At 45.2% G+C, this 11191-nt stretch overlaps 2 protein-coding genes, 1 long non-coding RNA gene and 4 other non-coding genes across 19 annotated transcripts in view; 2 read left to right on the top strand and 5 right to left on the bottom strand.

Moving 5' to 3' along the window:
* Positions 1–481: 481 nt before the first annotated feature.
* On the bottom strand, positions 482–10437 carry GNL3 (G protein nucleolar 3). Its single transcript, XM_074879511.1, has 15 exons — positions 10337–10437; positions 9921–9979; positions 9320–9457; positions 8543–8656; positions 8285–8368; positions 7643–7778; positions 6652–6755; positions 4922–5057; positions 4371–4458; positions 3822–4005; positions 3032–3174; positions 2168–2304; positions 1400–1605; positions 1001–1082; positions 482–911 (listed from the first exon to the last, which is right to left on the bottom strand). The coding sequence occupies exons 1-15, from the start codon at positions 10347–10349 to the stop codon at positions 823–825; spliced, it is 1713 nt and encodes a 570-aa protein (XP_074735612.1). The 5' UTR covers positions 10350–10437; the 3' UTR covers positions 482–822.
* Positions 2311–7819, top strand: LOC141947877 (uncharacterized). 2 transcript variants are annotated; one of them, XR_012630288.1, is made up of 5 exons: positions 2311–2995; positions 4540–4604; positions 5421–5532; positions 7206–7357; positions 7685–7819. It is a non-coding gene; the product is annotated as an uncharacterized LOC141947877 (long non-coding RNA). The 2 variants fall into 2 exon arrangements; XR_012630287.1 differs by lacking the exon at positions 2311–2995 and having other exon boundaries at positions 3983–4604.
* Positions 3456–3531, bottom strand: LOC141948000 (small nucleolar RNA SNORD19). Its single transcript, XR_012630333.1, has one exon. It is a non-coding gene; the product is annotated as a small nucleolar RNA SNORD19 (small nucleolar RNA).
* Positions 4076–4144, bottom strand: LOC141948001 (small nucleolar RNA SNORD69). The gene has a single exon (XR_012630334.1). It is a non-coding gene; the product is annotated as a small nucleolar RNA SNORD69 (small nucleolar RNA).
* LOC141947999 (small nucleolar RNA SNORD19) lies at positions 4560–4633 on the bottom strand. Its single transcript, XR_012630332.1, has one exon. It is a non-coding gene; the product is annotated as a small nucleolar RNA SNORD19 (small nucleolar RNA).
* LOC141947998 (small nucleolar RNA SNORD19) lies at positions 7511–7583 on the bottom strand. The gene has a single exon (XR_012630331.1). It is a non-coding gene; the product is annotated as a small nucleolar RNA SNORD19 (small nucleolar RNA).
* Positions 10438–10503: 66 nt separating the features above from the next.
* Positions 10504–11191, top strand: part of PBRM1 (polybromo 1) — a 66834-nt gene continuing 66146 nt past the window's right edge. For 4 of the 12 annotated variants that reach the window (XM_074879500.1, XM_074879498.1, XM_074879499.1 and 1 more), the window contains exon 1: positions 10507–10627. The gene's annotated coding sequence lies outside the window, so the exon portion shown is untranslated. Of the gene's footprint in view, positions 10628–10774; positions 11038–11191 lie in introns of those variants that run through there. The other 8 variants (XM_074879490.1, XM_074879503.1, XM_074879495.1 and 5 more) reach the window with 6 other exon arrangements.

Genomic DNA, 11191 nt, shown 5'->3' with positions numbered 1-11191 from the left:
GCTATAGGCTGAGCACAGTAACGTGTCCTTATCGCACAGGGCAATGTTTTGCTTTATAGGTACCAGTTGTTGCCAGGTATAATATGTGTCATCAGGAGGTAAGTCTTTTGTTCAAGAGCACTGCAAGAACAAGAAGCTTGCTCCCCAGTGAAGACAGATTACAAATATAAATCTCGGTTACCTTTCCCAGTGAAGGTTCTGAACATGTAAAGCAGTGCTTAAATAAAATACCTTATGCCTAGCTGTAATAAGCAGCATTTGCTTAGCCAACCTTCCCATATGAAAGTTCTACAAGTTTTGCAAAAGTATACCGAAAAATTACTGACTGAAGTCACGCTCTAGGGGTAGTGTCTGTAATGCTCTAGGAAAACATCTACATTTTCTGACATGAGGGTAAAAACTTACCTTGAAATTTAATTGTTTGTACATGACTAGAATGAAACATGTACCATTGTTTCTCAAAGAAAAAGATGACAAAGGGTTTATCCTTCTGAAACATCTTTTTATAAGGCAAAGTGAACAGACTAATAGTGAACAAACTAATAGTCTGTTAGGGAATTTTTAAAATAGGCTTTAATACAGGAAATAAAGTTTAGGACTTAAAGCGGAATACAGTTGGTTTACTAGACTTGTACAACATCTGGAACAATCAAGGGAGATGATACACTATTATATATATATTATTTGACACTGCAGTAGTAGTGAATCTTTGCAGCAGCTCTGGTATGTAGCATTCCTCCAACTTCTGCTGAAACACAAGCCTTCATGACTGTTCTAAAAGCCAGTAATAAGTCTCCAAATGGTGTCCTCATACATAATTCATTACACATAGTCTGTATTAAAATCGTAGGCATCATCTTCATCTGCTGTCTTATCCAAACTGAATGATACTGAATTGGAATGTTCACTTTCTGAGATAAGAAAATAATGTGTTAGTGAAACCAATGCCAGTGCTAGCGTACTAAAGACTCCCCTTCAAGCCAGGGTTTTTAATACAGACCTGCTATCTGCTTTTCTGGATTTGTAGGACTTGTTTGTTGTTTTCCAAGCTTTGCTTTCCTGGTGACCTGAACTTTGCTTTCCTACAAGTCAGAAAGGTGAGACAGATGTGTTTATTCAGACATCACTAATGAAGTCTCCCATGCAAATGAAACCTAACAGAGACCAGTCAAAGTGTGTATGTGCCCTTGTATAGTTGGTCAGGAACACACTGACTTAGAACAATGTTGTTTCCTTAATTAAGCAAAAAGCCCAACCCTTATCTCCAGGAGAAGGGCTTTTTCATTACTGCTGGTGGCTCCACAGTACCTACACGTTCTCAGTTTACAGCAGGACACTGACTGGGTACTTGGTGTCGGGATCTAAACAGGTAGAAGCAGCCTAATAAACCTTGATTTACCTCTCTGACATCCTTTTCTTCTTCTTCCACATCATCTTCATCATCGCTTTCTGTGAAATCCTCCTCTTCCTCCTCCTCCTCCTTGCTTGTTTCCATGTTTTCCCACTCTGATGCTTCCTCTATGACTTTATTTTCCTCTATTGTCCCATTTGCCATACCGGCTGACTGGAAAGCGATGCTGCTTGCTGGACTGGGGTATTTTAAAGCTGGGAAGAACATAGTGTCTGTTAAGTCACTTTCGACAGCACCAGTTGTAATGCCTACCCCCCCGAGAGGACAGCCGTTTTAGGTCAGGGCTAGAAAAAGACAGTCCTGCCCCCTCCCTTCCACAAGGGGCACTCCCATGTATAAGCAGGTAGAACAAAGGACAATTCTCCAAGAATAGGTTTCCCCAAGGAATCTACAGAAGACTGCTAGGAGCTGAAAGATTTGGATTTGAGTATAGATTGTACTGAGTAAAATGTATTTTGTTGGCCTAATTAGCCAGTGTTTATGTGCTCTTCAACCTTCTTTTACCCTATTTCCTGCTTAGGAGGGTTAGGTCAGATGAGCAGAAACTAAGGACTAGCAGGGGTAACTTATGTTAAGCCAGCACACAGATGCACTGTTCCGTTGCATCAGAATCCATTTCTTTCTTAAAAGGTTCATATTCACTGCATATTGGCAAAGCTATCATATAAACCCCAGGAGGATTTCCATTCAAAATCTCCTATTAAAACTACTACTGCCACTCTTAGTAGTAGCAGTGCATTACAGTAACAGTCCTACCCTGAACGGTGGTGGTGTTTTCTTCTTCTAGGTTCTTTAAATTAAAGCACTCCTGTATTTCAGCTATTTTGTCTTCTGTAAGATACGGTGGCAGTCTCTGAGATCCTGGAGGTTGTGAGTGGTAGCTTATTTTAGCTCTGGGAAAATAAAGTATCGGTATTAAAAAACAATCAAAGATAACATAGTTAAATCACTGTATTTAAAAATAAAACTCAGAGCACAAATCTCTCAAACTCCTCAACCTAACTACTCATTTATTATCATCTGTTTAATAGCAGTTAAATAGCTAAAGCACTATTAAATTTGACTCTGAAGTTGTCAGTAACAGTATTAAGTGGATAGCCCACTCCTGAGAGGAAAACGAAACGGTGTACTTTGTCACCACAAATCATCTGCCTGTAAAAGCAGCTGAACCACTTGAGCAAAGGTAACAGTCACACTGAGTTACATTTATTCCCACCCTCAGAATATAGGAACCGCTATAAATTTCCATAGAAAATTTCCCAGAGCCTTTTCTGTCTGTCGAAGAGGACTACATGGACTCAATATTTGAGAGGAAGGCAAATTCCCCTAACAGATTTATAGCAGAAGTCATCAAACTGGCTACAGAGTAATGTGCAACATGCTTTGGCTCTTTCCATGTTTCCTTCACTACCTTAGAAAATTATCCATGGATGGCATTCTCTAAATCTGTTAGCCAATCCAGCTCTCTTTACCAAAGTAAAATGTGAGAAAGGAGGGAAAAAAAGAAGAAAAAGCTGCCTCTCCTTTCTAAGTACTTCGCAGGACTCGGAACTTCTGCTGTGCTGGATTAACAATGTGTAAAAGGTAAGCATCATAAAGCAAAATTCATAGTATACATACCCTGTCCAGTCACAAAGTAGCAATTTAGCTACACTCTCTATGTCAGGAACGCCTCCCTTTTTCAGCATACCCCTTTTCTGACCAAGTAACGTTAAAAACTCTTCAGTGTTCCTGAAATCTGGGATACTATAGTGCATTATTACCTAGTGCGAAAGAAAATGGTGCATTCAGAAAAAGATACCCATTTTTAGTTTTAGGAATAAAAGAGCAAATCAAATTGGGTTACAATGAGGACAGACAAGTATGCAAAGAGCCATTTTTCTCTTGCATGTGGGAGTAAACATTGCCAAGCAAAATGCCTACTTCATCAACAAATTCATCTGCCATTCAGCCATACTAGTGGGTGTATAGAGACAGCACAGTGGTTTGTGAAAACAGTTATCACAGAACTGAATGGGAATTAGGCTTAGGTTAGTCTACTTGAAACCAGAGTGAAATCAGAGTTGGATCTGAGGTCTTCACTGTAATAATAGGAAGCAGTTAGAATATCTTCATTTTTCACTCCGTGCTGAGATCTTAAAAGCAGCAGTTTTTAAAAATCAGAGAAGTTATTGGGAAAATGAACTCTGGCTGACAGGATTGTGGCATGCAGTTTCTGCCTTCTGTTTATAAGGATAAAAGATGACACTTTCCCTTGGATACACTAGCCAAAGTTTGTCATTCTGTATGGTTAGGGGAAAGTGCAAAAGCTACCACAATTAGTTGAAGTGAAGCGAACTTTTGTTATTGGCCCAAGAATCCTACAGAGAAGTCAAATGCAGTGAGAGATGTGGAAAAAGATGGAGCTCACCTGCTGTTTACTGCAGTGATTTAGAATGGCATCTACTCCTTCAAGCACATCTGCTGAGCCTGATTCTTCAGTGCCTATGATACTCCTCAAGGCCAGAGCCAAGGCACTGTTGGAAGGATCTGCAATTATACTTGGGCTGTCTAACATCTTTGTCTGTTTATCAATGTGCACAATTTGCATGGACCTATTTGGAGAGAAATGCAGTGTGAGCAGATAATCAACTAGCAAAGGACTGGTAACGGTGAGGAATGCAAGACACAAAGCTCAGTGCTGGACTGAACACACTTCAGTCAGTTTCAGTGCTTTCTCATATGCTCTGCATAGGATAGAAAACTGAATGTACAAAAAGAGCAGGTTTATACACTGTATTCTCTCGTGACAGCCTGCATCACACAGATAATGTCTTTCATCCTGGCAAACTGAAATGTGCACTTAAAACTGCACACAGCAGCATACTTCACCCCTAATGGATGGAAACTGCACAAACAAATGAGGTAATCAGCACACAACAAACAGGGAAACGAAGAGCTTTTATCAGACTCGGCTTACTTGGTAACACCTCTTGCTAGGCCAACATTGCAAGCGCGAACTCCTTTAAGACTGTTGATTATGCTGCTCTTTCCCACATTAGGGAAACCTGAAGAAAACCACATAAATCCTTGTAAGTTAAATAAGAAACCTCAGCCTATGTAACACCGATCAAAACTGTTTCTTCCAGCTGTCTTTGGTAAAGTACATCTCCAGCGTGAGATCAGAGTTGGATCTGAAGTCTTCACTACAGAAGTAAGATATAGTCTGTATCCTCATTTCTCACACTGATAATAAAAACATCAGGTAGGAGGAAGGCAGTGCAAGCTGCACAGTACGTAACCTGCTTGTCTCCCTAAGCTAAGGCCTCGCACAATGTGCCTTCCACAAAGCACACAGGCTGCATGTGTATCAGTACAACACAGACCGCTATCAACTGAAGTACTGCAATGGTGAGTCCTGGATGAAAGTAAGAACAATGACTAGAAAGCCCATTAGCAAGTTGTGTTAGCTGTCTTACCCAAGTTATAATACAAGATACCAACGCTGCTCCTGCCTCTCCAAATGCTTACCTACTACCCCAACCTGAATGGCTTTGTTTTGAGTCTTGCCGTGCTCTTGAAGAAGTTTCAAAAGGCATTTGCTTCCAAAACATTCAGTGGTTCTTGATAAATCAACACGTGCACGTCGTTTTGTGACCTGTTCCGGCTAAAGGATTCAAAGGCAAAAAAACCACATGGTCAGGAGCTATTTAAAAAATAAGTAAGTATGCTTGTATTTATTTATCTACTGTAATGTTTCCAACTCCTATCCTCTATTAGATGTTACTGTGTGTGGGAGTGTCAGCTCTGCACAGCTGTGGCAGATTCAATATGTTAAGAGTCAAATCATGTGTTACTGGTAAATGATTAACAGGCAAGTCGGCATTGGCCTGTCAGCTCTGTGCAGCTGTGGGAGATTCAATACTTAAGAGCCAAATTGACATCAGCAAAGGAGCTCTGTTTGGGGAGCTCGGTGAAGGTGGAGAGCTTTGCTCAGGGAAGCTCTGCTCAGGAGCTCTGTTTTGTGCAGGCTCGGCGAAGAGCTGGTTGGTTCTGTGCTGGCTCGGAGAAGCGCCAGCTCTGCTCTGCACAGGCCTGGAGAAGCAGCAAGGCTTTGAGGAGAAACAGGCCTTGGAAGAGAGGTAAGAAACTGCCAGGCTGTGCTAAGGTGGATGGAACTGTTTGTGGGAGAGAGGGTTGATGACTGTCTAGTTGCTGATTTGCTTATTATGAAGAGCTTGAATGAGAGTATAAGTATTATTATTGTAGGAGTACGTATTAATGTAAGAAGAAAAAAAGAATTTAAAGAAAATAAACAGCCCCTGCCCTGCAGAAAGAAAGAAGAACATTGTGATGTGTGAATTATTTTGGCCGCTACAGCTTATTACAACTTAATGCAACTTATTAAAATTTAATACAACTGTGTTATTCTAAACAGAAGGAATTAGTTTAGTAAGAAATTGGCTGATCAGTTAAGTGACAGTAAAAAAAGGTAGTCATCAACTACTAAGAGAAAAAGGAATGTGAACTGACTTAAAGGGCTTGTGATTTCAGTTCAGGCTGTACTGCAGATCTGTTGGGCGACCATAAAATAACCATTATGTTCTGATGGTAGAACCCTTAGATCTGCAAATTCACTCAAGAGACTTCAATTTTTTGAAGGACTTCAAAACCTGCTCTTTTGAGTTGCAGTTTCTGCACCATTTCACAGAAGGGTCTATTTCATGCTGCTGTTATCAAGGTTAAGACATGTGAAGCATTATGTATTAATACACATACAACTCAAATGAGCATCTTCAAACAATTGAGACTAGGATACAGGGAGGTAACCCCTTTATACCCTTCATGAAATAATGTCAAGTGCTACCTGTATTGATGGCCAAAGTCAGGATAAATGCTGTAGTATGGCCTGCACCATTTTACCTACAAACAATTCAGATGTAACTGGTGCAACCATCCTATGCAGAAGATGAAAAATTCCTCATCTTCCTCCCCTCACCATCTTACAGTAAAAAAACCCAACAGACTTGCTGTTGCTCTAGTTCAGCATCCAGGGCACAAATAACAAGATGCATTTCAGAAGCAGTAATTTCCCCACTGTACCACAAAGCTTAGTCAAAGTGCAAAAGCATATCTGTCAGCCACAGCAGTATAATGAAACAAGGGGAAAAGGAATTTTAAAGAACAAGAGTTCCCATTTCTCAACATGTATGATTGCAAACACATACAACTTAGTCATGAGACAGCCTGCATGCTCTTACCATAGTTCTGTCCTTCATCAGCGTTGCTGATTTAAAAGCAACCGTTGGGAACTCCTTCTTCAAATAATTCAACCATTTCTCTAAGTTCTCCTTTGGCACTAAATCTGGAAAAAAGACCACAGTCCTTTCACTCCTGTGAATCTTAAATGTCACTGTGGAAGAAATCTAATGTGGAATTGGGAACCAGGCTGTATTTTGTCCATTTTATGACAAATAATGTTTGGCTGAAAAGTCCAGTAAAGTACTGGGTATGTTCCTCAAGGGCACCCAAGTGTTGCAAGTTTGTCCTTATTTTCCATCTCAAGCAAAACATACCACAATTACATTTTTGGCCCCTGTATAAAGTTTTTAATGCTGGGGTCTTACTAGGAGACTTTGTATGGCAGAGTGATGTCCTGTGAGGGATCATCCCATCATCCCTGCAAAGGCTACTCTAATGCAAAGTTCCGTTTGCTCTTGCTGTCACTTGGTATTTTCTTTTCCTTGCTGCTGGTAACTCAGTAATTTCCAGCCTTTTTAGCTCATTCCAACAGCTTTTGTGTGTATTCTTTCAGGCAGCAATGGAAGAGAGAAAGTACTTCCCAAAGACAAATTTCAAATCCAACTATTGCATTGATCTGTTGATCCTTAACTCACCATTGCCTCAGTGGGGACCAGCATCATGACCTCTGCCCACCCACCTATGTTCACAAAAATGTTAAAAATGGTAAGATCTTTAAATTCTGTCAAATTTGGCTGAGACTGGCCAATGCCTTCAGTAGTTATTGCAAAAGAAAGAGGTGAATGCACATTAACCCATCTGTGGTGTTTTCTTAGCAAACTAGACTAAAAGGTGGAGGAAATGTGACCCCTTCAGTAGGGCAGTGAGCTCAGAGTTGGATCTTATGTCTTCAATGGAATCTCAGATTCCTTTAAAATCTTCTTCATAGCTCACCTACCACAGAACCACACAGTGACCAAGTAACATTTCAAGAAAACCTCTGCTTCTTACCAATTTTGTTCAGAACCAACAGTAGCTTTTTGTCTCCTCCAGAGCAAGTCACAGCTTGCTCCAGTTGAGGACACCGGCAACCCATTGGATCTCTTGCATCTAAAACCTCTAGAACCACATCTGAGGCCTCAATCACCTAGGTTAGAAAAAAGAGAAGACTCTCAAATAAGAAATGACAGACCATTTGACAGATGACAACTCTGGAATAGCTGTGGCTTACAACAGTTACTGTTGAATTTCACAGAATGACTGGTGAGGTTTCATACCACTGTTTTTGTTTGAGCTCCTTTCTTCTGAACTACAAACCAGAAAGCTGAAGCAATTTTCATCTTTCTCCTCCAAAGGCAAGAAATCCTTAGACACCAGTACTTCATTACTATAAGAGCTCTTGATCACTCAGTATGTACTGATGTTGGCCCAAGTAGTCTGATGCCTCAAACTGCTGGGTGTCTCAGTAGCTCACACCAGACAAGACTGAAACCCTCACAGTTTCTGTAACAAAATCCCTTACTTCAGTGCTGAAGTTTGTCACAAGCAACCTCACACTCTCTAGCAGCTGCACAGTAATGCAAAAAGGAAAATAACAAGTATTCTCATTGCTGACTCTCATCAAATTATATAAAAATAGTTGAAGCTCCTCACCTTCCTGAGCTCCCTGCAGAATGATTTCTTTGAATTTTTATCCAGCAGTTTGTTAGTCTTTGCTTTAGATTTGCTAGAGGATTCCTGAATGCAAATAAAAATTAAAGGAATGATTTAACTGAGAATTGGTATTATACTTGTGTGCATACACAGCATGAAAACGTAACAAGTAACATACTGCTTAAGAAGATGTAGTTTCAGGATAACTTTTATTGCTTCTATAAGCTTCAAAGAATCAAAATCATACCAGACACCTACCTTTCCCTCTGCTTTTTCCTTGATTTTGGCTGCATTCTTTTTAGCTTCAAGCTTCCTCTTCTTTTCATGTTCTTTCTGTCTGTTGAGCTTCTGCTTTTGTTTTAGTTCTTCAAGCTGATTGCAGACAAAAACCCAAGCCAGATAAAACACATCAGAAGGTGGTAAGGAAGGTTGTTATTTGTCCCCCCCAAAGTTCCTGAGACGGCTTAGTTAGAAGTCACAGCTGCCCAAATGACACTGGGAACATTTTTTGCATCCTACCCTGATGAATACTGTTGCCTTCAATTGCCTCAAAACCAGAGGCAATACAACCATTAGCTAGACCCCAAGATAACAGCCATGCAGCAACCACATTACAACTGATAAGGGTGCTGTGCTCTGTCACATTATGTTGCAGACAGCAGATCCTTATTTTCTGTATAATCACATAATGCCAAGACTAGACTTGCAGCCTTCTGATGGGACATCTATGTATCTCAGCATCACAGGCAATTTGGATTACATTAGAAATGACTCTTCCAGCATGTTTATACACACAGTGATGAAATTAAGGTTAAAAATAAGAGTAAATTGTTACCCACTGTATAATGCTGGAAACAAATATATTATTTTTCCAAAGTACATGTCTACTAGGACCATTTACAATCTACCATGATGGCACTTCTGGGTGCACACATGTGCACACACATGCACACAAAGCTTCCCTGAAGATAGGACTGGTCTCAGCTCCCTTGAGTTCTCTCTCTCTTGTCCACTTTATCACAAACTGTATTTTACCCTCTGCTTTCTTTGCTCTGCTTCCCGCAGAAGCTCTTCCTTAAATGGTGCAGCACTGGGAACACCAGGATCTTTCTTGGGCTTTTTGCGTCCACGTTTTTTGGCCTCCTTCCTGACTTTTCGGTGGTGTTCTCTGATCTGAAGACAGGTACAAAAATATTTTCTCAATCTAAGGCAAAAAAAAAAGGTATGTATCCCTCCTATTTACAGATACAGAGTCAAAAATGGTATGTTTCTGACTTTAGAATGAAGCGTTTCGATTGTAGCTTTACGATGAGACATTGTGCACTTGAACGTACCAGCCCAGATAATGTGAGATGTAAGGATGTAAAAAAAACTACACGCCTTTCTACATCATGCTTCGGCCAATGGTGACTGGAAAGCAAATTCCTCACTACAGTTCAGGCTCCTTAATAGTCAGTACAACAACCTTATTGGGTACATGTATAAGTACATGTTTCTGTAACCATATATAACAAATGCTTTTAGCGTTAAACTAGTTAGCATGCAACTTTAGTTAGAAACAGACCACCGCGCCCCGCCCTCCCCCCCCCCATCTTCCCCCGCTCCATGGGGGCCGGGACAGCTCGCCGGGACTCACCTTCTTCTGGATCTTGTAGCGCTTGTGGCAGGTCAGCCTCTTGCTGGCTTTCCTCAGCTCTGCAACGCACCGCGCCCTCAGCGCCGGTTCTCCGCGGCGCACCCGCCCCCCCGGGGACAGCCCCGCCGCTCACCGGCGCCCGGGGAAGGGGCCGAGCTCCCACCGCCGCCGCCGTTCCCTCGAGCCCCGGTGTCCGATTCCCCCGCCCCGGGCCGCCGCCATTCGCTCGGCCACGAGCGGCCGCTGCCGCCCGCCCCTCCCCCCCCCGCCCCACCACCACCGCCGCCGCCGCCATTCCCCCGGTCCCGGGCCGTCGCCCGCCCCCGCCATTCCCTCCCCTCGAGCGCTCGCCGGCGATACCGCCCGAGGCCCGCCCCCGCCCCCCGCGGCCGCCCGTGCCCCGGCCCGCCGCTCACTGGGCCGCTTCATGGCGCCGCCGGACGGCGCTGGGCCGCGGCCCCACGTGGAAGGCCGCGCTCCTTCCTCCTCCCGCCGGCGGGCGCTGCCGTAAAGCGAAGCGGCCCTTCCTCGCCGGAGGTGTCGCGCGGGCTCGGCGCGGTTGGCGGCCGGGCGGGCTTTGCGGCAGCGGCGGGCTCGGCGGTACGGAGCGGCGGCGGGCGGCGGCGGCACCGGCGGCAGCGGTGGCGGGGCGGGCGGCGGAGGGCGACTGCGGCCGCGGCTGTCGGAGGCGGAGCGGAGCCGGCTGGGTGAGCGGCGCGCCGCGCCGGGGGCGCGCAGGCGGGGCGGCGGGCCGAAGCCAGGAGGCCGCTGCCTCCCTTTGTGTGGCCGCCGCGGGGAGGCAGCGCCGCCCGGCCGCGCAGCAGCTCCGCCACGGCGGGCCCCGCGCCGGGCCCGGGGGCGCCGAGCACCTCCGCCTTTTCCTGTCACCTCCCCCGTCACCGCCTCCCGCGGCGACCCTGGCCCTGGGCGCGGGCCGCCCTGCCGCGGCCCCCTCGGTGTCGCTGTCCCCCACCGGCGTCCGGACCCCGCTGGCCGCGGTGTCTCCCTCAGCCCCCCCCGCGGTGTCCTCCCCGCGGCGCCGTCCTCACCCGCCGCCCCCAGCGCCCCGTCCCGTCACCGGACAGAGCTCGCAGCGGTGACAGCGGCCGCGCGGCGGGTGGGTGGTCGAGGGCCGGCGGCGGCGGCGCGGCCGCTCCCTCCGGAGCGGGGCTCGGGGGACGGGAGCGTGTCCTGGCCGGTACGGGTGGGAGCGCGGGCCGGGGAGGGGGACATCGTCCTGTCAGGCCGTGAGGGCACAGGCTGGTCCGGTG

Source organism: Strix uralensis, chromosome 10, assembly GCF_047716275.1.
Source record: "Strix uralensis isolate ZFMK-TIS-50842 chromosome 10, bStrUra1, whole genome shotgun sequence".
Classification (NCBI taxonomy): Eukaryota; Metazoa; Chordata; class Aves; order Strigiformes; family Strigidae; genus Strix; species Strix uralensis.
Note: the sequence above shows the minus strand (reverse complement) of the source record. Positions and strands in the feature narration are given on the sequence as shown.